The 23,469-nt window shown below is 47.2% G+C and overlaps 1 protein-coding gene across 1 annotated transcript in view; it reads left to right on the top strand.

Moving 5' to 3' along the window:
• Window positions 1–16,440, top strand: part of NUAK1 (NUAK family kinase 1) — a 70,724-nt gene extending 54,284 nt beyond the window's left edge. Inside the window, exons 5-7 of the mRNA XM_047740955.1 lie at window positions 6,860–6,979; window positions 8,933–9,065; window positions 11,812–16,440. Coding sequence (XP_047596911.1) covers window positions 6,860–6,979; window positions 8,933–9,065; window positions 11,812–12,965 — 1,407 coding nt within the window. The 3' untranslated portion in view covers window positions 12,966–16,440. The remainder of the gene's footprint in view (window positions 1–6,859; window positions 6,980–8,932; window positions 9,066–11,811) is intronic.
• The last annotated feature ends 7,029 nt before the right edge of the window (window positions 16,441–23,469 follow it).

Below are 23,469 nucleotides of genomic sequence, written 5' to 3'. Positions count from 1 at the left end.
GAAAGCAATTGTGCTGGGAACAATGGGGCAGGAGCCCTGGGGAAGGGAGCATTTGCATGAGCAATGGGGCAGTGGTGTGGAGCCTCCCAGCTCCCAGGACCGTGTCCTTCCATCTGTGCTCCCTGTCTGTTGTATAGATAAATAACAGATACGTAGAACATTATAAAAATTGAACTTTTGGTCATTTTTTTTTCCTCCTTGTCTTTTCCTTAGGAATATCTCCTCCTGGCCTTTCCCAAGGTAAAAAGAAAACCTCTTGGGAGCACGTGTGCGCACACACAGACACACAAACACACACGTGAACAGAAACCAAACCTTCCTTATTCCCCAACACGGATTCTTCCTTCTGCCTGTTCAAGGGATAACACTAGGACCTGAGAATCCTAGAGCTCCAAGAACATTGAGGGTCATTTTGCAGCCCCCATCACTTGTTCGAGTGATGAAGGCCCTGTAGGTCTAGGTCACGTGCAGGGAATCCGTGGGCTGTGTCTCTGTTTCCTTGGGGTGTGGCCCAGCGCTTGCCACACAGTAGGTACCCTTCAGTTGTTTGGGTTTGGGGTCAAGGGATGACAGCCAGGAGGAGAACTCCCATGTTTGACTTCTGGGCAAATTCTCTTTCATCATTTCACACGCACTTCCAAGATTTTTTTTTTTTAAATGCATTTCAGCTGGTGTTGATTTGCCTTCCGGCTGTGTCTGCCTGGCTCTTCCTGACTCAGCATTTTGCTGGAAGCCTACTTAGAAAGGGCACTGTGGTGGCAAAGGCAGTGGACACATGGCCACACACCAGCCTCCGTGTTTAGGAGAACCCGTAGCATCAGCATCTGGCCCCAGGCTGGGGAGGGGAGAGAAAGCCCACGGGAGGCGGGCAGCCAGGTCCCTCTGGGAGCCCCCTCTGGTGCCTCTCTAGCAGCAGTTCCGTCTTCTTTACTCCAGGGGTGGGAGGCCTGTAAAAATGTTAACTGTTTAAACTGGTCACATGTCCTCGTAGTTTGGTGTAAGCCGTGTAGCTCATTTCCCCCCTCCTCTCGGCCTGATGTTGATTTGCAAAGAGCACATCTGGCATTGGAAACTATTTATCTGGCCAGTGTGAGAGGGTGTGGCTTCTAAAAATATTCACATAGTCTGTTGGCAGAAGGAATGAGAGCAATGTGCTTCTTTGGGTTGCATTCCGTCCTCCGGAGAAACCCACTAAAGCCTCAGTGGAGTAAGCCTGTGTCTACTAAAATAGACACCCAGCATAGCATTAATTTGCAATTAATAAAAATGGGCCAGATCCACATCCCACTCTCTGGGAGAATGGAATGCCGGCAATTCCCATAGAAGGGTCCTGTAAAAATGTCTTACAATAAGAAGAAGTCTAAGCACTGGGGTCAGCTCGCCTCCTCAAAGAGGGCTGGGAATTGGGTGAGCTCCCAGGGCTCAGAGTAGAGGGAGAGAGGGGAAATGGCCTGTTGCTCTGATGACAATGGAATCGCCACAGCTACAGACAAAAAAGGAGATTTGAATGGCCCCGGGCTAAGAGGAGCTAGAAATCTCCGAGGCCACACTGGGCAGCTCGGGATATGGCCCCTGGGCTTTGATTATGTGCGTGTGAGAAGTCTGCATTCAGGAACTAATCAACCCATTGATTTGTTTGTTCATCCATCCACTTATGTATGTGTTTGTGTGCACGTGTGTGTCCGCGCATGCCCACATTCACTCTTCTATTCCTGCACTTAACGCAGTCAGCAAACTGTGTATCTCCTGGGGGCAGGATATACTCAACAAGAGATATTTACTAAGTTCCGACCGTGCATCTGGCCCCATGCTGAATGCTGGCATTGAACAGTGAGCCAGACAGCCAGGTCCTTCTTGAGCTTGGAATCTCACAGTTGCCCAGCCAGCAGTAACACGTTGCCAGGAGAAGGATACGGAGGTGAGTGAGGAAGAGAAGGCATTTGCCCTCCAGTGGACTTAGAATTCTAGTTGGGGACACAAGCAGCAAACCAGTAAATATAGAACGTAATTGTCTGGTGGTGAAGAATAGTCAGTGCGGAGAGTGGAGGCTGGCAGGTGCTGTTTTAGCTAAGGCGGTGGGAGAAAGCAACTTGTGTAGGACTCACACTCCTCAAACCCAGTGAGCTCTCTCTGGCTTCCTGGCTTATGCACACCTGGATCCCTGCCCTTGGGATGCTCTTCCCACTGCTCTTTGCCTGCCCCCTCCTTTCAGTCTTAGCTTGAATGCCTCTTCTTCCAGGAAGCCTTCCCTGATCCTCCTTTCTTGGCAGGGCCAGAGCGGTCCTGCTCTGTACCTCATAGTGCCTTGTGTTATGTGTTCTGGAAGCTTTGAGCAGGAAGTGCTGCCTTTGTTAACTATAAATGCACCAAAAAGCCTCTGCTGAGGCAGTGGTGATTGAACTTGGTTTTGAAGGCTGGGTAGGAGTTTGACAGAAAGAAATGTGCTGACAGCCTTCTACAGGGAAGCAACAGCAAGCACAGGAATGGGGCATAGAGGCTGGAAAAGGAAAGTAACCTTTCCTGAGCCTCTGCTAGAAGCCAGAGTCCTGTGCCAGACCTTGCATGTGCCTTATCTCATTTGGATCTCAGAATGTCTCTAGCATGGTAGGTCTGATGATGCCCCATTTTATGGATGGGAAGGTTCCTGCAGCTAATTTTAACAATGGGGCTGACTGCAAACCTAAGGCCATTTGACTTTAAGGCCCGGGCACCTGATAAATTCTACCCTCTACTGCTACCACCCAAATTTGCCCCAAATCTAAGAGAGCATCACACGAGGGGATGTTTTTGGTCCTTGCTTCAGTCTGCCTTACCTTGTCTGCAGGCAGCTTGCGGACAGCTGTTCCCGGGGAGGTTTCTCCTGGGGAGGTCTCTCTGAGGGCTGATGGTGGCCGATGGTCAGGCTGCCTGAGTCGTGGTGGCCAGAACACCCACGAAGGGATGCCTGAGTCGAATGTGTGATGAGTTGGGATGGGTTGCTCATTAGTGTCCTCTGAGACGCTGCTTCGTGGAGGTGCCCTCAGTTAAGAGCTTCCCCAGATCGCTTGGGGTCTGTCATTTCCCAGCTGGTGCTGAAGCTGCAGGTCCACGGACCTCAGTGGAGCAGGGAAGGATCAATTAACTTCCTGAATTCAGTGCTGGTAAGAGGTAGGGCTGGGATTTGAACCCAGACCCTCAAACCCTGCATCCTTTATTTCTCCCATCATGCAGTGCTGCCTCTCACTCTGGGCATGCCTATTCCAGAAGTGGGGGATGGTAATTCCTCTGGGCTCTGGGGTGGGCACTGGCTCTTAGCAAACCATTGTTAAGCAGACCAAACCAACCAGCAGTGTCATGACTGCTGTCATCTAGAGCCAACTGGCATGGGAGCTGTTCCAAGGCTCTTCATGCCTGTTCTTCAGTCCCCACACAGCTTTCTGAGGTGGGTTCTATGCTTATTCCCACCTTGCAGATGAGGAGACCCAGTGGCGTGGCAGGGCCTGCCCATCATCCAGTAGGGCCAAGTCGGAGGCTAGCCCCGGGTTCTTCTTATCTGTCCAGTCCGCTGTACTTCCCCTCAGACCCTGCAAATGGCCATCATTTTGTCACTCACTACCGACCTCATCAGTATTTTCCCCCGACATTTACCCACCAGCAACCGGATACTTGCTTTGTCACCCGGTGAGCTCACAGCGATTATTCACAGAGATCGATATTAAACCCCCTTTAGGTGCCGCGTAGACGTGGGTATTTATCCTTCCGCGTCTGGTTCGCTTCTCTTAGCTCTGCGTCTCCAAGGTGCTTCTGTGTTGTAGGGAGGGTCATTGTTTGGAAGTGTGAATAATGACTTCCTACTTTATCTAACTCTGATGTTTATCCAGCAGCGCACACCTCTAGAACGGCTTGGTAATACCAAAAACTACAAAAATTAAGGACCTGAGAGTTGGCTTCTCAGATTCCTTTCCAGAGCCCAGGCGGAATGGGATATCAGCCTAGTGTGGGGACATGATTTGGAGCCCATAATGGGCAGGGGTACAATCCCATCACCAGCAAAAATGTGGAGTCGTTAGCTTTCTCCAGAGGTTACCCATGTGTCAGCAGAGTAAGACTCTCATTCAGTTGTTTTTGCCTTACTATGTTTAAAATCACTGCTTCCCAAATTTCAGCTTAGTTCAAATTTCCCTAATTTCTTTTTTTTCACTGTCTTCCTGGCTTTTGCCTTTTCCCTCAAATCTTCTGTGCTCTTTTACTCAAATATTTTTATTTAGTTCAGTTCGCTTCTAAAAAGTATATTTATTTGAGAAAGAAGCCTTAAAATAATTACCTGAAATGGAAAAACCAGTGTTGTTTCGAGTATTGTGAGGTTGATAAAGCTACTATTACGGATTTAAGGGCGAGAAGCAAAGATTTCTCGAGCCCCAACTCTGTGCCAGTGACGGTTCTAAGCATTTTACATACTTTTCATCGTTTAATTTTCACTACGACACTGTGGAGGTCAGTCCTCTTCCTCCTCCCACTTTGCAGATGAGAAGCTGAGGCTTTGAGCAGTTTTATAAGCAGTGCCCATTGCTACGCTTCTGGTCGATGGCGGCTCCCTAGGGCGTGAAATCTTAGAGCTGCCGCCCCAGTTGAAGAAGTTCAAGGTTTGAGAACCGTGTGTGTGTGTTGATTAATACTCCTTTTCTGTTGAAGTGCCGAGAACACAGACTAATCTATATTTCTATTAATCTTCTGTCAGCGGCAATGACAGTTTTACTGGGAGAGGCTGATAAACATCAGTGTGTGGGGACGGGATTGGGCCCTAACATAAACACCCTTCTCAGGACGGCTGCAGAGAGCAAGGGCGCCTGGACTGGGAGCACTCCGGGGTGAGCGTGTGCGTGCAGGGATCCGCATGCTGCGGCGGTGAGCCCCTCTCACAGGTGCATGTATTTGGAAGCCGTGGACACTGGGGGTGGGAAGGGGAAGTCTCTCCCATCCCCCCACCCTGTACTCTGCTGGGTCCTGGCCTTGGCTGTGTTCACTGAGGACAAAGCCCTGGGATGTGCTCTGGGGCTGCTGCGGCCATTCCATTCCTTTTCTGACAGACGGGGCACACTTCATAAGCTTCCAACCAACTTCCTGCAAGCGAATCAGAGGCCTTGATAAGAAAGTGGAATTCAGGGCAATTAAATGCAATCTGAGCCCGGAGAACGCGTTTTCTGAAGGCAGTTATACACCAGCTGCTTTCAATGGCATTCCATTCATTCATTCAGGGGCGACTTTTAGAAAATAGGCTTATTCTGGGGCTGCATTCAGAACAGAGCCTCAGCGCCGCCACTGGGGCTGGGCAGCTCTCTGGGCATGTGAATCGCTCAGCCTATTTATAAGCCTCCAATGGAAATCCGCTCGGAGAATGGCAGAAGCCCGCAGCGGCTCATCTTGGAAGGCTGGAGTGAAGGTTTGGAGGTGCGGCTTTGCATTGCCTCCTGCTAGCCAGCTCTCCTGAGACGCTTCCCCACATCTCCCGAAACCCCACTTTCTTGATCTGCCTAAAAAATTGCAGCAAAATAGCCAGAGCATGAAATTTGCCATCCGAACCATGTTTAGCTCTACCGTTCAGTGGTGTGATGTATACTCACGTTGTCTGTAAATGGGCTTGGATTCGAGAGGGTGAGGTGCTCAGAGCAGTGCCTGGTAATTGGAAGTTGTTTCGTATGTGGGGACCAAGTTTCTTCTTCTTCTGCATATTCTATTAGTTGTCTTGTGCTTTTCAAAATATTTTGAGTGACAGGTATTTCTTGGGTTGGAGGCAGGTATGAAGTCGTGGATAAAACATAGATGAAGGAAAATGAACGTGCCACTGCCTCAGGGGACTCAGAGTCGGACGGACAAGGAGAATTTATTCTTTATATATATGTGTGTGTGTGTATATATATGTATGCATATGTATTGATATATGCTCCATATGTGTATATGTACATACATAACGTGACACGTGTCTATGTGACATGTATACATGTGATTCTGTGTACTTATGCACCTATGCACACACGCACACCCTCACACAGGGAAGAGTGCTGCCATAAAGGATAATGAATAAAACACTTCAAGAATCCAGGAGAGAAGAGAGTGATTGCACGGGTATGCCTGTCAGAGAAAGAGGGCTAGGCAGAGCATTCGTACAGAATTTGAAGACTTAACAGATTAATATTCATGATCTCATCTTGAGTGATTGATTTTTTCCCCCCTTGCACTAATCCTGTGATCCAGAACAGGAAAGGATCCTGGGTTCCCATTTTCTGGTGGCTAAACTGAGGCTCAGAGTACCTAAGGGACCTGTCCCATGTCACACAGATGGCTAGTGGCAGAGTTTTGGGATGATATCCGGTGACTCAAAACCGGGTCTGTTTCATCTAGGATCACGAGGTTGGCAGAATGGAATTCTTGGTAGAGCGGGGGTGGATGAGAAGGGGGTCGAATTAGTGGCACTGGCCACAGTTTTCCAGAGTCACTGTGGGTATGATATGATTTTAGGGGGACTATTTCCAGATTAATAGTTGCATGTTGTCCTGTGCATCGGAAACGTCAAGCCTGTGATTCTGTGATTATTTCTCAGAGCAGGTCTAAATCGAAGGTCAGGTCTATGCAGGGAACAGTTTGGAGTAACTAAGAGAAGGTGTAGGGTGCAGATCCAGCAGACTCTGTTGTGATGCTAAGGACTGCAGCTGGGAGTCACTGGCCTGGTCCTGTGGGCTGGTTCTTTGATGGAAAATGAGGACTGGAGAAAAACTGGTGACCCAGCGGGCAGACCCACGCAGGTGCTCTAGTGCTCAGATGATTCAAGGTAGGTGCCCCCGGAATGCTAACCAGCCCCTCTGGGTCTTTCTTCTCTTTGTAGATTGCCGACTTCGGGCTTTCCAACCTGTACCAGAAGGACAAGTTCTTGCAAACCTTTTGCGGGAGCCCACTCTACGCTTCTCCTGAGATTGTCAATGGGAGGCCTTACCGGGGGCCTGAGGTGAGCAAGTTGCTGGGGTGTATGGGGGTGTGGGCAGGGAAGGAAAGGTAGCAGGGATGGCAGGAACTGGATATAAGAAATACTCCAAACAAACAAAAAAACCAAGCAAGTGAAGAAAGTTTTTCCTCATATGATTATAAAAGCCACAATATAGATACCTGGGAGAAAATTTGAAAAATCTAGAGAATAAAGTTACCTGCAATTTCCCCTACAAGAGATAACCAATTAATATTTTTGCAACTTTTGTTTTATACCTTTTTCCAGTGTTGATCTCCTACATTTCAAAAAATAAGAGCAATTATTATATATACATGTATACATACGTGCGTGTGACCTTTTATTGACTTAAAATTATATCGTGACATATTTTGAATTTGTTATTATTAAAAACGTGGTTTTGGAGGATGATATAATCTTTTATTGTATGAATATACATTAACTTAATCACTTCCCAAGATTTAGACCGATCGTTCTTAGTTTTTCCCTATTAGAACAAACCAAAAAGCCAAGCAAAATAACCCCTAACTCTGCAATGAATATCATTTTGCATATATCTTTGACAGCATGTATCTTCAATTAAGGAAATACAGGGTTTTTTTTTTTAAGATTTACTCATTTATTTTAGAGAGAGCGAGCATGAGTGGGAGGGGCAAAGGGAGAGGGAGAGAAAGAATCCTAAGCTGACTTGGAGCTGAGCGCAGAGCCCAGTGAAGGACGTGACCCCACGACCCATGAGATCATGATCTGAGCCGGAGCCAAGAGGCCCAGCTCAACCGACTGCGAGGTTCCGCTAAGGAAATACAGTTTTAATCACACCTTCTAATGCATGAGAAACACATTTCTTTATATGTCTAAAGCTCTCGGGCCACGGTAAGAGATGTGTATGTGAAAACGCTATTTTGAAAATGGGTGAGTTGCGAGTGATGACTCTCTTTGAAAGGATGGTTCTCTTTACAGAGAGAGGCCTCCACTCCTTATCCTTTAAATAGCAGCAGCTCTGTAGGTTGAAATGTCTCCCTCCAAATATTTATCTGTTGGACAGTGTTGGAAGGCAGGGCTGGAGGGTGAAGAGAAGGATGCCGAGGGGCTCTACCAGTTGCAGTGAAGAGAAAGTCTTTCTAAAATAAGAATGTACGGGAGGAATATCGGATTCAATTTATAAAACTCTAGAAACTTGACACTGTCCATTCATCATAGGTAATGAATGTTTCTTTGATCTTCGATGATCTCTTTCTGGGCTTCTAAGCTTGCGGCCTGTGATCTGGCTAGCAAGCATGCTTTATCTGGCCACGTTAGTCTTTCTAAAAGAAAATGGACAAAACATTCAATAATTGGGAGATTTCGCATAAAAGTCTGGTTTCTGACTTCCCGAAAGGATCTGGCAGTGCTGGGTCTACATTACTGTGGGGCAGCAGTTAGTCGAGGGGAAGCTACCTCTGTCAGGGGGGGTCCGTGCACTCCCACATTGTACCCCACATTCTCTCTTGCTTTGTTCATCCTGGTTGCAGGCCTGGCTCTTGTAAGCATTTGAGTTGGCAGCCCCTGATACATTTGAAGAAGGTGCTGGAAGGCCCTGGTGCCTGGATTTGGAGTGAACAGCCCCGTGTCCCAGTCTAGCACCCACCCTGGCGACACCGAGGGCCTCTGGAGAAATCATTTAGCTCTCGTGTGCCTCAGATGGGTCTGTCAAATGGGGCCAAGAATAATCCAGGCCCTCCCTGTTTCATAACATCATCCTGAGGATTTAAGGAGATTATATTTTTAAGAAAGCCTGGATTGGGACTCCCGGTCTCTGAGATGGGAAGGTCAGGCTCTGCCGCAGCCCACAGCTGCGCCACATATCAGTTGTCAGGCTTCCAAAGGGGGGAACCCATCTGCCACGTGCTAAATTCAGTTCCTGGGGTCGTTAAGGGTGGCTTCTCAGCTCCTGTATGTCCTCTCTCTCTGCTCCAGGTGGACAGCTGGGCCCTCGGCGTGTTGCTTTACACTCTCGTTTACGGAACAATGCCCTTCGATGGTTTCGATCACAAAAACCTCATTCGGCAGATCAGCAGTGGAGAGTACCGGGAGCCCACGCAGCCGTCAGGTGCGTGCCCTGAGAGGGTCAGTGGTTGAGCGGGAGAGGTTGGCTTACCCGCTGTAGCTCACACTTTTTTGCTTCTGTTTTAACATTTGTAAGGAGTCTCCTGCTTTTCCTCTTCTTTTTTCTCTCCAGATTTTTGCCTTCTGACAAAGCTGGCTTGCTAGGCTGCTTTGCCCAAACCTTCCCAAATGGAATTTCTAGAACAAATTCCTCTACACCAGGCAAGCCGAGAGGCCTGTGTGCTTGCTGGGTGAACCTGGGCGAGTCTTTACCATGTAGATTCAATTTCTCCACTGTAAATTCACATTTTGGAAGAGAGATCACATGAAGTCCTTTCTAGTCCGTGTGGTCATATAAACCACCGTCATTAGACCCAGTGCCATGAGGGGGACAACTGCTTTCTTTCACCACTGTGCCCTCAGCTGGGGCATGGCCCACGGGTGCTGTTTTATTATTCATTATTTATTGCTATAACAACTCGATCCCCCTCCTTTCCCATCTCCCTGAATCGATTTGGTGGTTTAGACAACAGCTAGGTACCCTAGCTCTCCATTCCCTGGGTTGGCTAGAGCTCTTCTAGCCTTGCTTGGGTTGCTTCTACAGTGGCATTCAGATGGCGGCTGGGCTGGGTCTGACTGGGTGACAGTTGCTCAGTGCTCCTCCCCATGGGCTCCTTCTCCACGAGCTGCCTCTCCAGGCCCCTTTTTCCAGGAGGCATCCTCGACTTCTTTTGTGGCGGCTCAGGGTTCTAAGATGGAAGAAGAAGAAGCTTCCGGGCCTTCTGTGCTGGACAGGCAGATAATGTCACTTCTACCCCGCTCTATGGGTCAAAGCAACCAAGATTATAAGCTCCATCTCTTGCTAGGAGAGTGTGATGTGTGGCTGAAAAGTGTGTCCATCTGGCCATCTTTGGAAAGTAGTTAACACAGACCTTCCTATATACACACGCAGCACGCGCGCGTGTGCACACACACACACAGCCAATTTCTCACTCTTTGCAGTAGTTACATTCCACAAAGTTCTATGAGCACGGAATGAGTGAATACCGAGGCCACACGGCTCCTAGAGCAAATACAGGGCCCGCGCTCTGGTCACAGTATTGGTGTCAACTGATCAGTACATAGCCTTGTTTTACATATATTTCTGTCCAGAGACACCTCATTTAAAATATCCTGTTGACTCCTTCACATCAGACTCACAGCCAGCGGTGCAATGGCTCGTACCTGAACGAAACCCATCTAACACATGTGTTTTCTCCGTAAGGCCCATCATGACAGCCTTCTCGAATTCGGGAACCAGAGCTAGCACTTTGGGCCATTTTACACAGTGAAATTGCCAACAAAAAGGACAAAAATGTGAAAAACATGGACTATACAGGCTGTGAAAATTACACCTGTTTACAGTATGAGAGTGGAAACAAGAAGGCAAGGTGGCGTTGTCTCCTTCGACCTTGGCTGGGAGCATACGTGCATGCTGGGGGTGACTCGGATTTTTTGCCACTTTGCAAATGGACATAAATGACAGGGAGAGTGCCCACACATTGATTTTGGGGCTATAAGTACATTTTAGTGAGCAGGAGAATTTATAATACAGAATCCATGAATAATGAATACATACGCATATAGATAGATAGGTAGGCAGTTAGATGTGTGTGTGTGTGTGTGTGTGTGTATTTTTTTTTTTTTTTTTTTGAGACATTTCAGGTGACCCACCTGGTACCAACACAGCTCTTGGCACATTGCAGGAATCTAGACAATATTTACTGGATGGCTAAAGGAGCATCCTGTTACTTTTCAGGGGCACAGCTCACCCCTGATTGCATTGCCTGACCCCTGCCAGCTACTCATTAGCCCACATAAGTGGCTGAGGGGGAGGTGGCGCCTTCCCAGGATATAATTCACCTCCTGTTGGGGGAGCACGGTTTGATCTTAAAAGTCAATTTATAAGCTGTGAGAGTCGGTTGGTTCCTGTGGTCTCCTCAACATCCCTTCGGGGCTTTCCCCTAGTTCTCTGGCAGCAAAAACGTGCACATGGAATGTCTCAGCCAGGCTGTAAGCAGATAGCGGGTCTAGATGAGCTCTGTGAGCTGACGACTTGGTAGGCTGCGGCTTATGTCAGAGAGGGAGAGGAGGTGAGCTCACTGGGCATGGGTTTTAGGACCTGGCCAAGGCCCAGGGTCAGGCCAGCCTTGGGGATGGCCCCTCGCACTGCCCACATGTGCCATCCTTCTCGTTTTCCCTCTTTGACAAAGAGCTTCGCTCTCACCGTCTCAGCCCTAGATGTCCTTTTCATGCCCACACACTTTCCCCGTGACCTTGAGCACTGCGTGTTTATACAAGACCACCTCACGGGACTATAGAAAAGCCAAGGTCATCTCCCCCTGTCTTCCCTTTTGGTAAAATGATACCCACTGAAGAAAAGGTTGGGCCCTGCTTGGGGTCGGGTCTGAAATCTGCTCCAGTTACCTGGCCTTCCCCACTTAATGAAGATCTGAGTTGACGGAGAGCTCGATAGTTCTAGGACATTCCTTTGCATGGAAAAACATGCGAGTGTGACCGTGCCCTAGCCTGTGGTTCCACGTCCCGATGATGCTTTCCGGGGACCATCTGGAAGACTTTGGCTCCTGCTCCCTAGGGTGGCAGGACCAGGTCTCCCGCCTGCATGAGCATGTCACCCCACACCAGCAGCGTCAGCCCCATCAAGGCCAAAGGCTCGCGTGATGCATCATTCTCTTTCTCTCGTGTCACAGATGCCCGAGGCCTCATTCGGTGGATGCTGATGGTGAACCCCGATCGCCGGGCCACCATTGAGGACATTGCCAACCACTGGTGGGTGAACTGGGGCTACAAGAGCAGTGTCTGTGACTGCGATGCGCTCCCCAACTCCGAGTCGCCGCTCTTGGCTCGCATCATCGACTGGCACCACCGTTCCACAGGGCTGCAGGCTGAGGCCGAGGCCAAGATCAAGGGCCTGGCCAAGCCCGGGGCCTCCGAGGTCATGCTGGAACGGCAGCGGTCCCTGAAAAAGTCCAAGAAAGAGAACGATTTTGCCCAGTCTGGCCAGGACTCGGTGCCCGAGAGCCCATCCAAGCTGAGTTCCAAGAGGCCCAAAGGGATCCTGAAGAAACGGAGCAACAGCGAACATCGCTCCCACAGCACCGGCTTCATCGAGGGCGTCGTGGGCCCTGCCTTACCCTCTGCTTTCAAGATGGAGCCCGACTTGGGCCGGACCGCCGTGCCCCTCCCAAGCTCACCCGAGGCGGAGGGGCCGGGCAAGCTCAGCCCCAAGCAGTCGGCCACCATGCCCAAGAAGGGCATCTTGAAGAAGACCCAGCAGAGAGAGTCGGGTTACTACTCATCGCCGGAGCGCAGTGAGTCTTCTGAGCTGTTGGATGGGAACGATGGGCTGGGCAGTGGCCTGCCTTCCCCCAGCCCCCCGGATCCTGCCAGGGGGACGTCCCATGGCCTCTCCTGCCGCAGGAAGGGCATCTTGAAACACAGCAGCAAGTACTCAGCAGGGACCACGGACCCGGCCCTCGTCAGCCCTGAAATGCCCACACTGGAATCCTTGCTGGAGCCCGGCGTCCCCACTGAGGGCCTCTCCCGGAGCTACAGCCGGCCCTCCAGCGTCATCAGTGATGACAGCGTCCTGTCCAGTGACTCCTTTGACTTGCTCGATGTGCAGGAGAATCGCCCTGCCCGCCAGCATATCCGTAGCTGCGTCTCTGCTGAGAACTTCCTCCAGATCCAGGACTTTGAGGGGCTCCAGAACCGGCCCCGACCCCAGTACCTGAAGCGGTACCGGAACCGGCTGGGAGACAGCAGCTTCTCCCTCCTCATGGACATGGACGATGTGACTCAGGTCTACAAGAAAGCTCTGGAGATCTGCAGCAAGCTTAACTAGCTCCCCAGGGTGTGGGGCTGGGTGGTGGGTGGGTTTGGGGGAGCCGTGGGAGCGATGACTTGTGCTAGTGAGCTGGTTACCTCTTTGCTGGCTGTGACAGTAGACTGAAGAAGGATCGGTGCCGTCTTGGTTGGCCCAGTTTGCAGCCTTGAGCCAGCACCCAAAAGGGAGAAGTGGGCTGTCTGCCAGTCCTGCCCACTGCCAGTCAGATTTTAGGTCCTAATTGGCATTTACTTTGTGGCACTTCCTAGAGGAGCAGCTGTCCAAGCGAGGTGGTGTTGGCCAGCACTAAGAGGGAGGGGGGGAGGAAGCATATGGGAGAGGGAACATATACCTAAAAGTTGTCCAAATACTCCTGGAGGAAGGGCAAGAGAGACTGGGGCCATCTGCCTGGGGTGAGCTCAGACCTTGCTTCTTCCCTCCTCACGTGAACAGGCTTGGTCTGACTACATGGGGTTGGCAAGTAGATTTCAGCCACCTGAACCTGAATCGGTGATCGATTGATAGTGGCTGCTGGGTGTGCTGGTGCCAGTACCCTAGGCATAGGGGAAGGAGTGCTGTGATTGAATAGCAACGGCTGCCTTGGGAATGGGAAGGGGAGCAGTAACATCCATGCCATGTGGTTGCCATCCCTGACATGGCTAAGCCCTGAAAGTGTTGGGTCGAGGCATCCTGTGGGATCTATGCTTGTCTTTCATGCCTCTAGTGGGTCCTTTGTTAATTTGCTACTCTACCTGGAATGAAAGACAGGGCCTTGGGCAGAGAGAGAATGCTCTGAACACCGCTAAGGTTTAAGAGTCAGCCCATGGTAATTTTTGGGCTTCTTGTTGTCTCCCACTTCTTTCCCAATGTCTGCCTTGCTCTTTGGCACAACCTCCCAAGGGTGGACAGGGAGAAGGAGGATGATGTCAGAGTTCAAAACTCTGGTGTGTAACAGAACTTGGGACCCTCTGAGGTCTTTGGGCAGATGAATGAAAATTGGTCCACACCAGCAAGAGGGCAATTTGTTGATTTCTTTAACATCTCATTATTAACTGGAATGCTGCCTCTTGGGTTCTCACCTGCATGAATTGGATGTGATGCTGTCCACAGTCTCCAAAGGAGTAACTGGCTCAACCATTTACCCTGTTTACTACTAGCAAACGGTTTCCCCATCCACCAAGTGTAGAATCCGCAGAGGCGGGCGAGTTTGCTTCTAGGGAGTTAGTGTGTAGGTGGGATATTTGGATGAGGAAAAGAAAGGTAAGCATAAGGTGCTCCCCCTATATCTAGGGATTCTGTCATGGGTTTGAATTCCTAGACTTTGGGGGAAAAGAAAGTTCCACCCATTCAAATAAATAAGGTGTTGAAAGAGCAGAGTGGGTTGGGAGGAAGCATATAGAAGAGGGAACATTTCCCAAGAAGCCATCCAGATGGTTCTGGAGGAGGCAGAAAAGAGGTATAGCAAGACTCTTATCATAAAAAGTAATATAACTAGGTATTTAACATCTAGACACCCAGATTACAGGTGATAAGATGTCAGTCCCACAATGGGACATCTTCAGATACTGGGTTTGGAAGTAATGTCTCATAGGGGAATTTGAGATGACTTTAGATCCTACTGGCTATGCAAATGGGAAGGCTTGTTTCAAGATGGTCAGCCTCTACTAGCCACAAAGATATACAAGGAGGACTAGTCTTGGGGGTATTTTTGGGAAAACCAACAGATAGTAGTTTATAGGGAGAATGCAAAAGAATTCACCGTAAGGCACTGAGAACATTCTTTGGAGTAAAACTGCCCTAAGAAGATGGCTCCATTTCTCCCCTTGCCACCAGCTCTGGGGTTGTGGCTTGTGCATGCCTTCAGGTCCACCTGGGTGGTGTGTTATGGGAAGCTTCTCTGGTTTCTTTCATTCAATCATACCTCCTTCCTGAGCTCCAGTATAGGTTCAAAGGGAAAAAAAAATCTGTAGATAGCCAATTGTGTGTGTGGGAAGTGTGGGTGCATGGAGGGCATCCTGCAGCCTCTAAGCTTCCCATTCCTTGTCTCATTTTGTGTAATCTGTTCTGGACAGCCTGTATGGCCACACTGCTGTCCCGCATGCATGGCAGCTGGCCTCGTTGGTTGCTGTCAATATGCCTAAGGTATAACACCTACCTACTTGGTGAGACATTTTTTTCCTTTTGCCAAGTGATTGTGTCCGTTTAGTATTTTCCATCCTTCTACAATGACACTATTAAGGAAAATCATTCTACTTCTCCCCTTCCCCCCGAACCCCACCCCCCCACATGCATGTTCTCTTTTGTCCATCAACTCAGACGGTGGATTGTGACAAAGACAGTCCTCCACTCAGAGGCAGAGGGTCTGAGTTGAGTCCTGGTGTGCTGCTAACTAGCTGGTGGCTTGAGACACCTGCAGTGTTTGGACGGCTAAGTTTTCCCTTTAATGAGGACTGGAGGGGTGGGGTAGCCCGTCTCTCAGGCCCCCTGCCTGCTTGTGACATTCTGCTAACATCTTCTGATCCTACGTGCTGTGTTGACTCTGTCCTTTCAAGGAAAAATCTGGAATAGAAAAGCCCTGACATGCAGCTCCCTGCTTCCTGATTAAGTCCTATCATCCCTACCAGCCAATCCCCAAACAAGGAAGTCATGCGTGGTTCATTTCCATGGAATTACAAGTGAGAGACACTTTTATGACCTGGTGGACCAAGTGGGAGATTCCATGTCAGCTCTCTGGTCCTTTCCTGGCCTCTGTTGGCCTTTCCATGTCTTAGTTTACACATTTGCCAAAGGAGTAGAATTATACTTCTTTTTACAGGTAAATTTTAAGGCATGATCAGTTTTCAGGAAGTGCTTCAAGACCCTAGGCGAAATGAAAATGCTAAGTGCTCCCTGACTTTCCATCCCTGTTACAAGGTGCTGCTTATTCAGATGATGGGGAGCACTTTTCAGGGGGAAATTCAGGGGAGTGTTGCCCTGGCCTGCTGTCTTGAGTACAAATGTGAATGATCAACTGACTGCTTTTTGCCAAACTGGAAATGTTCTGTAGGGATTTACTGGCATGGTATCATTCCTAGAAGAAAAAAAAAAAAAAGAGAGAGAGAGAGAGGGAGAGAGAAACTTGACTGCACATTTTTTTTTTTAATCCGTGTTGTGACTTTTATTTAATTTCTATTTTTTTTTTTTGTTTTGGTAATAAAAAGTTGACTTTTTTTATTTGAATTTGTCTTTTTTATTTATTGGTCTGAAAGGCATTTCAAAGGTATTATAATAATATATTGGTGTAATTTAATTGGTGCAACATGCTTTATGGCTCCAGTCAAAATTGGTTTTTGTTCATTTGATTGGTTTGAGCCCAGAACAGCCTACAGGGAGAAAAAAGCTCGATAACAACCCAAAGTGTTTGTATTTTCATTGGAAATTGACTTTTGTTTTGTTTTTCTTTTTTTTTTGTTTGTTTCCATTTTTATTTTTAAATTAAATAAATTGCAATCAACTGAACTGAACTGGGACCTTGCTTCTTTATTTGGTTGATTTCCTCTTACTTAATGAAGTAAGTGACAGAATGCGTATATGTAGCAGAAACCCCCCCCAAGCTAGTTTATACACAAAGGGGGAATTTATTTGAAGTTTTTGGAAAAAGAAATGCAGCTAGCACCACAGCTGGAACCAGAACTGGAGAAAGGGAGAGCCGAGAGAACTACAGGCCCTTTTTTCTGCTCCTCTTCGCATATTGGCTTTCCTCTCCTCCTCCTCTTGTAGCCTAGCTTTCTCTCTGATTTTATGACCCACCTTGGTTTACCCCACAGCTCCAAATTTACACGTTCTCAGTTCTGGTTCCAAAAGAGATGATGGAATGGATTCCTTCACACTGGACTAGAGACAGCATGGAAGGTTAATACCCAGTCGTGCTCTCTCCTCCTGGCTTAGCTCCCTCTGCCTGGCCTTTCTTCAGCAACCCCCTCTGTTCTCAGGGCGGCCAGACTGCTAATCTGATTGCTCAGGGTCCAAGATCAATGGGCCGTATTTCCCAATGGGAAAAGCCACTGCTCTGCCTCTGATAAAATGACATCTGGAGTCCCATTTTACCATTATTCCTTGCACGAACAGACCCTCTAGGAAGCTCTTAGAGGAATGAATAATAGGGTAAGACTGGATCCCAGTCACAATAGCAAATGACATCAAACCCTACTGTAGTATCAAACAGAGTCATGCTCTATGCTGAATAGCAGTGTTTGGGGATCCGTGCAAGAAGTCTGACTTTGCAAAGAAATTGCAACTTATACCCCTTATCTGGTATACTGGGAGAACATCTGATACATCTTGTCACATTTAGCTGGTAAAACCACAGGGCATCCAGTTAAGCAATAGATGATTTTTTAGTGTAAGTATGTTCCATGCAATATTTGGGTCATGTTTATACTAAAAAAAAAAAGAAATTATTTATCTGAAAATCAGGTTTAACTGGGCTTCCTGTATTTTATCTGGCAACCCAATCTGACGGAGCTTATTTGGCTAAAATGGCCTCGTACCTGATAAGGTGGAGGGCTGGGGAATGGATGTTCTGAGGCAGCCTGCCGAATTAGGACCTCTCTGTCCATGCCTCTGCAGCTGAGCTGTCATGGGAGGACTCTCAATTCCAACTTGGACTTGCTGATTGCTAATGAAGCAAACTGCTTTGTGTCTCTATGCCTCTGTTTTCTCATCTGTCTGATGGGTACATGGATTGCTACCTTTATTGTAAAGAAGGAATGAGAGAACTTCTATGAAGATGCCTTGAGTGTAAAACTCATTATGAATGGGAGTCCATAATCCTTTTGTTACAGAGCAACATCCACGGACATATAAAGATTAGGGAGGTAATAGGAGCAGCTGGATTGGCATGGCGAACCTGCTAACTGATAGGTTGGTGAGGTCAATGGAGGAAGACTGAGAGAACAGTATGTATGGAGCTGCTACAGGGTGCTCACTTTATCCTTATTTAGTGGTGAGTGGCAGATACCCAGCTCAGACCATATTAAGTAACAAGACAAATTTACTGCTTCACGTAACTGTGAAGTCTAAAGGTCTGTCTCAGTCAGGCATGGCTAGATCCATGCTTTAAGAGATTGCCAAGGCCCTGTTTTGCACCCACTCTCCCTGGATTTGGGTTCCATTCTTAGGCATGCTCTCTCCACATGGCAGCAACAATGCTTCTGGTAGTAGCAGTGTTACAAGGTCTTTTTAGCATGTGATCCTGGATTCAGGGAGGGATGCTCACTATTCCAGCATTTACGTGCCAAGAAAGGAGTATGATTGGCTTTGATGGGGGTCACGTGTCTTCTTCTTGCCTCATCGGAGGGGCCAGATGGAGAGACGCTCTGATTGGCCTGCCTGGATCATGTGCCCACCCTTCTGGCATACCTGAGTGACAGCGCCTTCAGAATCGCAGCAAGTCCGCGGAGGCGGCTCATCCAAAAGAAGGGAGGCAGAGCTAATGAAATAAAGTTACACGTTTTGGGTCTCAATTTCCTCACCCATAAAATAGCATTAAATAATCCCGGCTTTCAGGGGAGCCTCGTGGCTCAGTGGGTTAAAGCCTCTGCCTTTAGCTCAAGGTCCTGGGATTGAGCCCCACATCAGGCTCTCTGCTCAGCGGGGAGCCTGCTTCCTCCTCTCTCTCTTGCCTGCTTCTCTGCCTACTTGTGTTAAATAAATAAATAAAATCTTAAAAAAAAAATCCCTGGCTTTCAGAGTTATTGTGAAAATTAAATAAAATAAAGTACCTAATACAGGGCTTGACACACAGAAAAATTTTCTTTCCTTTCCTTTTCTTTTTTTCCTTTTCTCTTCTCTTTTCTTTTTTCAAGTAGGCTTCACACTCCGCAGTGGAATCCAACATGGGGCTTGAACTCATGATCCTGAGATTAAGGTCCGAGCTGAGATCAAGGGTCAGATGTTTGATGGACTGAGCCATCCAGGTGCTCTGACATTAGAGGATTTCTAATTTATACTGATAGTGTCAGGGAAGACAACAATATAAAACTATAGAAAGCAAATACATTCATTAAGAAGATTTTAGTTGTCAAATTTATTGTAATAACATGAGAAGATCCAGCTGGAACTGGTTTAAACACTAAAAGATTTTTATTAGCTCATATACCTTGAATTTTAGAAATAAGGTAGATTTCATGGTTACTTAGATCTAGTGAGAAAATGGACAATAAACAAACTAATAACACCTCCCCGAAAATTACAGATTATAGTAAGTGATATGAAGGAAATGGATAGGGTGCAGAGACAGAGAATTAAGGGAGAAGGTACCTCTTACAGCAAGAGTAGTCAGGGTAGCCATCTCTGGAGAGGTGACATTTGGGCAGAGATTTGAAGAACTAGCTGTATGAAGAGTGAGTATTCCAGGCAAAGGGAACTGTATATGCAAAGGCCCTGGGGTCTTCAAAACAGAACTTTATAGGGTTAATTTGTGGGTCCATTGGCATAGGGCAACCACGGTTCAGGAAAGGTGGTATTTTGCTAAACATATGTGGCCAAGTTCTCATGTGGACTGGCTATGATCATTTAGGACTTCTTGTACCCTTAATTACAATGACCGCTTCCTTTGACAGGTGGTCCCCAGATGAGATACATGCCATGACGTGCAATTTTAAATAAGAATATGTTTCCATAGCAGAAATTCACTGACAATTTATTGAAATTTATGGAGAAGATGTTTTTAATCCACAGAATCATGCGAAGCTTGGGGTATGAAAGTGGAGTAGCTGTGGTGCTCTATGAAGACCAGAAAATGCAGACTAAGATTTTCAAGTCACAAAACCTGCCCCAAGCTGTCACAACTATCTGATTCCAGTGGGGGCTTGTGGGGAAAATGAGCGATCAATTTTTAAAATATTGTGCCAATTATTGTTCTAGTGATGAAAAATTTATGGTGTTCATCTCCACCTGACCGGGAAGATGCATTGTGTCTCGAACTGCTGGTTTCCCCATCTACTCCCCATGCTAGTTTTCATGTGTGTAGTAGTCTGGATAGGCTCTTTGTTAAAGTAACTATCTTGCTAAAATAACAAGCCCTGAAATGGCAGTGGCTCAATGTGATAAATGATTATTTCTTACTATCACCAAGTCTAGCATGCATTGGGCAGCTCTCTTTGTCATGTCTTCTTGGCACAGGCCCTCAGGGATAAGAGCTTCCTCCATCCCATGGGTCTGCCATCTTGGGGTCCTCTGTTTCTAGCTGTGCAAATGAGGGATAGAGAGAGCACAAGTGAGCACCTTTCAAGGGTCGGACCTGAATGTAGGTATATCACGTGTACCCTCCTCCCACTGGCCACAACTCAATCCCCTGACACCAACCTGACTTCCTGGGAAGTCTTCGAGTCTGTAGGACTTACGAAGTGGAAAATATAATAGAGTCAGATGGACACATCACAATGGCTCGGTCATAGCTTCTCTCTGCTTCCCACAGGGAAGGGCAGCATAATATCAACAGATATTACCTGGGCGTTTACTGAGCTGCAGACAGTGGGCTTACCCCTTACCTGCGTCCTCTCTTCTAATGCTCCTTTCATGTTTTAATATTCTCTGATCTCCATTTTTACAGATGAGGAAACAGTGTTGGGAATGTGCAGTATCTTGCTGAAGTCACCCAACTATTAAATGTGGAGCTGGATTCAAACACAAGCCTGACAGACAGCTTCTGAGCCCAAGCTCTTAACTGCTCCATTGTGCCCCTGGAATAATCCTTAAGTCAGACTCCTTGATCATAATCCCCATCTTGTCATCATCCTTGTCCATGGAAATGACATTTTCTTGCAGGAGCTGTGGACACCATCAGGGATGATGACATTTACCAAGTCAATGCACTGTCCAAACAAATATGGTATCAGGTTCTAGAAGATTCAGTCTCGGTAGATAAAATTAATAGAGTTGGTTCAGGTTTCTTAAGCCCTCTAGAGTGGAATGGGATGGAGGAATGAGTCTTTCTCCACCCTGAGCACATGCTGTGGGGCAGTAGGGCTCCAATGGCTGGGTTTCTTCTGTCCAAAGCTGTGTACTTACACACACCTAACTGTGCTCTACACACTCTTTCCTGTGCTGATGGGTCTCAGGGGAGACCCACTTCTGGGTACTAAGAGTTCAAAGCATCAATATCATAGCCAGTCTACTGCTCTGGAGCCATATGGAAACACAGGACTGCAGCCTGGCTGTAGGGGCCCTCCTGGCATCCAGCATTGCAACAACTTCCATCACAAAAACAGAACATTGCCATGTCTTTAAAGCCAAGAGCAGGGGGATGATACAGGCATGGCCTCAAATCCAATTTCCTAAGGAACACCTCACTGTCAGATGAAACCGAGGGTGGAGAAGAGCTCATTTTCGAGTCAGCTGGAGAAAAGGGGCTCCAAAAATATAGCTACCCTGAGAAAGTCCTTCAAATAGGAATTCATGAATCACTGAAGCTGAGAAACATCTGATGTTTCTGGAGTATTCCAGAAGCTTCAGCCATCGGGCTTTGGCACCCAGACAGAAGAATGTGTGCAGAGCAGAAGGCCAGATGCAGACCTCTGAACCGGGCCTGCTGGTCAGCAACTAAGAGCCCATGCTTGTGGGTTCCATCCCTATGAGGTACAGATGGTTCCTGGCAGTGGAAGCTGCTGAGATGGCTTCTCATAAACATGTAAATCTGGGCACCATGGTGATAAAGGAAAGTCATGGATGCTTGGGAAACATTGACTCCCCTTTTCAGAGAAGCAACTCATAAGCACATGCTCAGATCCTCTTGGGATCCGGAATCATGGGATGATGCTGCCCATGGGGCTAAGTTGGAGCTAATGAGAGAGCATCTGGAAATGTGCTTCTATGTCCAGTGCACCAGTGCAAAGGGAGTGTGGGGGAAATTGATCCTGGCTCTTCACGTTTCCACTGGAAATGATAACATGGTGTGGGGCTCAGGTCTCATGAGACTGAGCAAGTCACACAGACGTATCCCGTCATTGAAGAGGGACAGGAAATGCAATCCTTTGAAGAGGGACAGGGCAATGCAGTCCAAATCTGGGAGAGTGGAAAGGCCAGGTAACCAGCACAATAGGCGACCATCTCTTTCCTGAGAGATCATTTTGGACGGGGAAAAAACCTCACTTTCTATCCTGGCGTTTACTGTATTTTGCACGCCTTTTCCTTCTTTCTTCATCACTACAACTTAGAGGTCTAGGGGTTATGATTCCATTATCCACATAATTATGAAAAAGGTGTCTTTTTAAAAATAAACCTTATTGAGGCACAATTTACATACAATAAAATATACATGAGTTTGGTTTTGGGGAGTTTGTGCCTGTGACCACCACCACAGTGAAAATCTAGGACATTTTGACCATCCAAGAGTCTTTCTAGTGCTTCTTCCCAGTTTGTCCACCCTCCGCAGCTTTGGTCTTGGGTCAACTAGCAGCCTGCCTTCTGAAACGATTTCATACAAATGAAAGCATATGGCATGTACTCCTTTGTGTCTAGCTTCTTTTATCCAGCACAGTACTTTTGAGATCCATCCGTGTGGTTACAAGTAGCTTTCATTCATTCTTTTTTATGGCTATGTGCTGTTCCATTGTATGAACACACTACAACTTGATATTAAAAGAAGGTTTCTCTCAACATCTGTATGAAAATCCTTATGTGCACATATGTTAGCATTTTCTTGAGTAAACACCTAGGAGTGGAACTGCTGGGTTATATTCTACATGGATGTTAACTTTAAAAGAACCAGAGAGTTTCCCATAGTGTTTGTACCATTTGACATTATCACCAAACACATACAGGGGAGAGTTCCATTTGTTCCCCATCCATTCCGACACTAGACGGTGTCAGCCTTTTAAATTTTAGTCATTTTAGTGAGTTTGTAGTATCTCTTTATAGTTTTAATGTGAATTTCCCTGATGGCTGATGATAGTGAATATCTTTTCATGTGTTTTTGGGCTGAATATCTTCTTTTTGTGAAGTGTCTCCCCAATATTTTGTCCACCACTTTAGAAATTGGTTTGATCATCTTCGTTATTTTTTTTTTTAAAGATTTTATTTATTTATTTGACAGACAGAGATCACAAGTAGGCAGAGAAGCAGGCAGAGAGGGAGGAGGAAGCAGGCTCCGGAGTAGAGAGCCCGATGTGGGGCTGGATCCCAGGACTCTGGGATCATGACCTAAGCCAAAGGCAGAGGCTTTAACCCCCTGAGCCACCCAGGCGCCCCTGATCATCTTTGTATGATTCATATCATGTTATTCATACAATCAATTGGATTGATCTTCTTCATATCATATTATCTCACACTGTGAGAGTTCTTCCTATATATTAGACAGAGGCTTTTGTGAGACATATATTTGCAAATTTTTTTCCCCATTCTGTGGGGTTTGTCTTTTTATTTCTTGACAGAATGACTTGAAAAGCACACAATTTAAGTCTTGACAAAATCCATTTCATCAAATATTTAACGGTTTGTGCTTTTCATGGCCTAAGAAATTTTTGCCTATACTCATGTTGTA

Source organism: Lutra lutra, chromosome 8, assembly GCF_902655055.1.
Source record: "Lutra lutra chromosome 8, mLutLut1.2, whole genome shotgun sequence".
Lineage (NCBI taxonomy): Eukaryota > Metazoa > Chordata > Mammalia > Carnivora > Mustelidae > Lutra > Lutra lutra.
The sequence above is the reverse complement of the archived record's forward strand: the minus strand, read 5'-3'. Positions and strand labels throughout refer to the sequence as shown.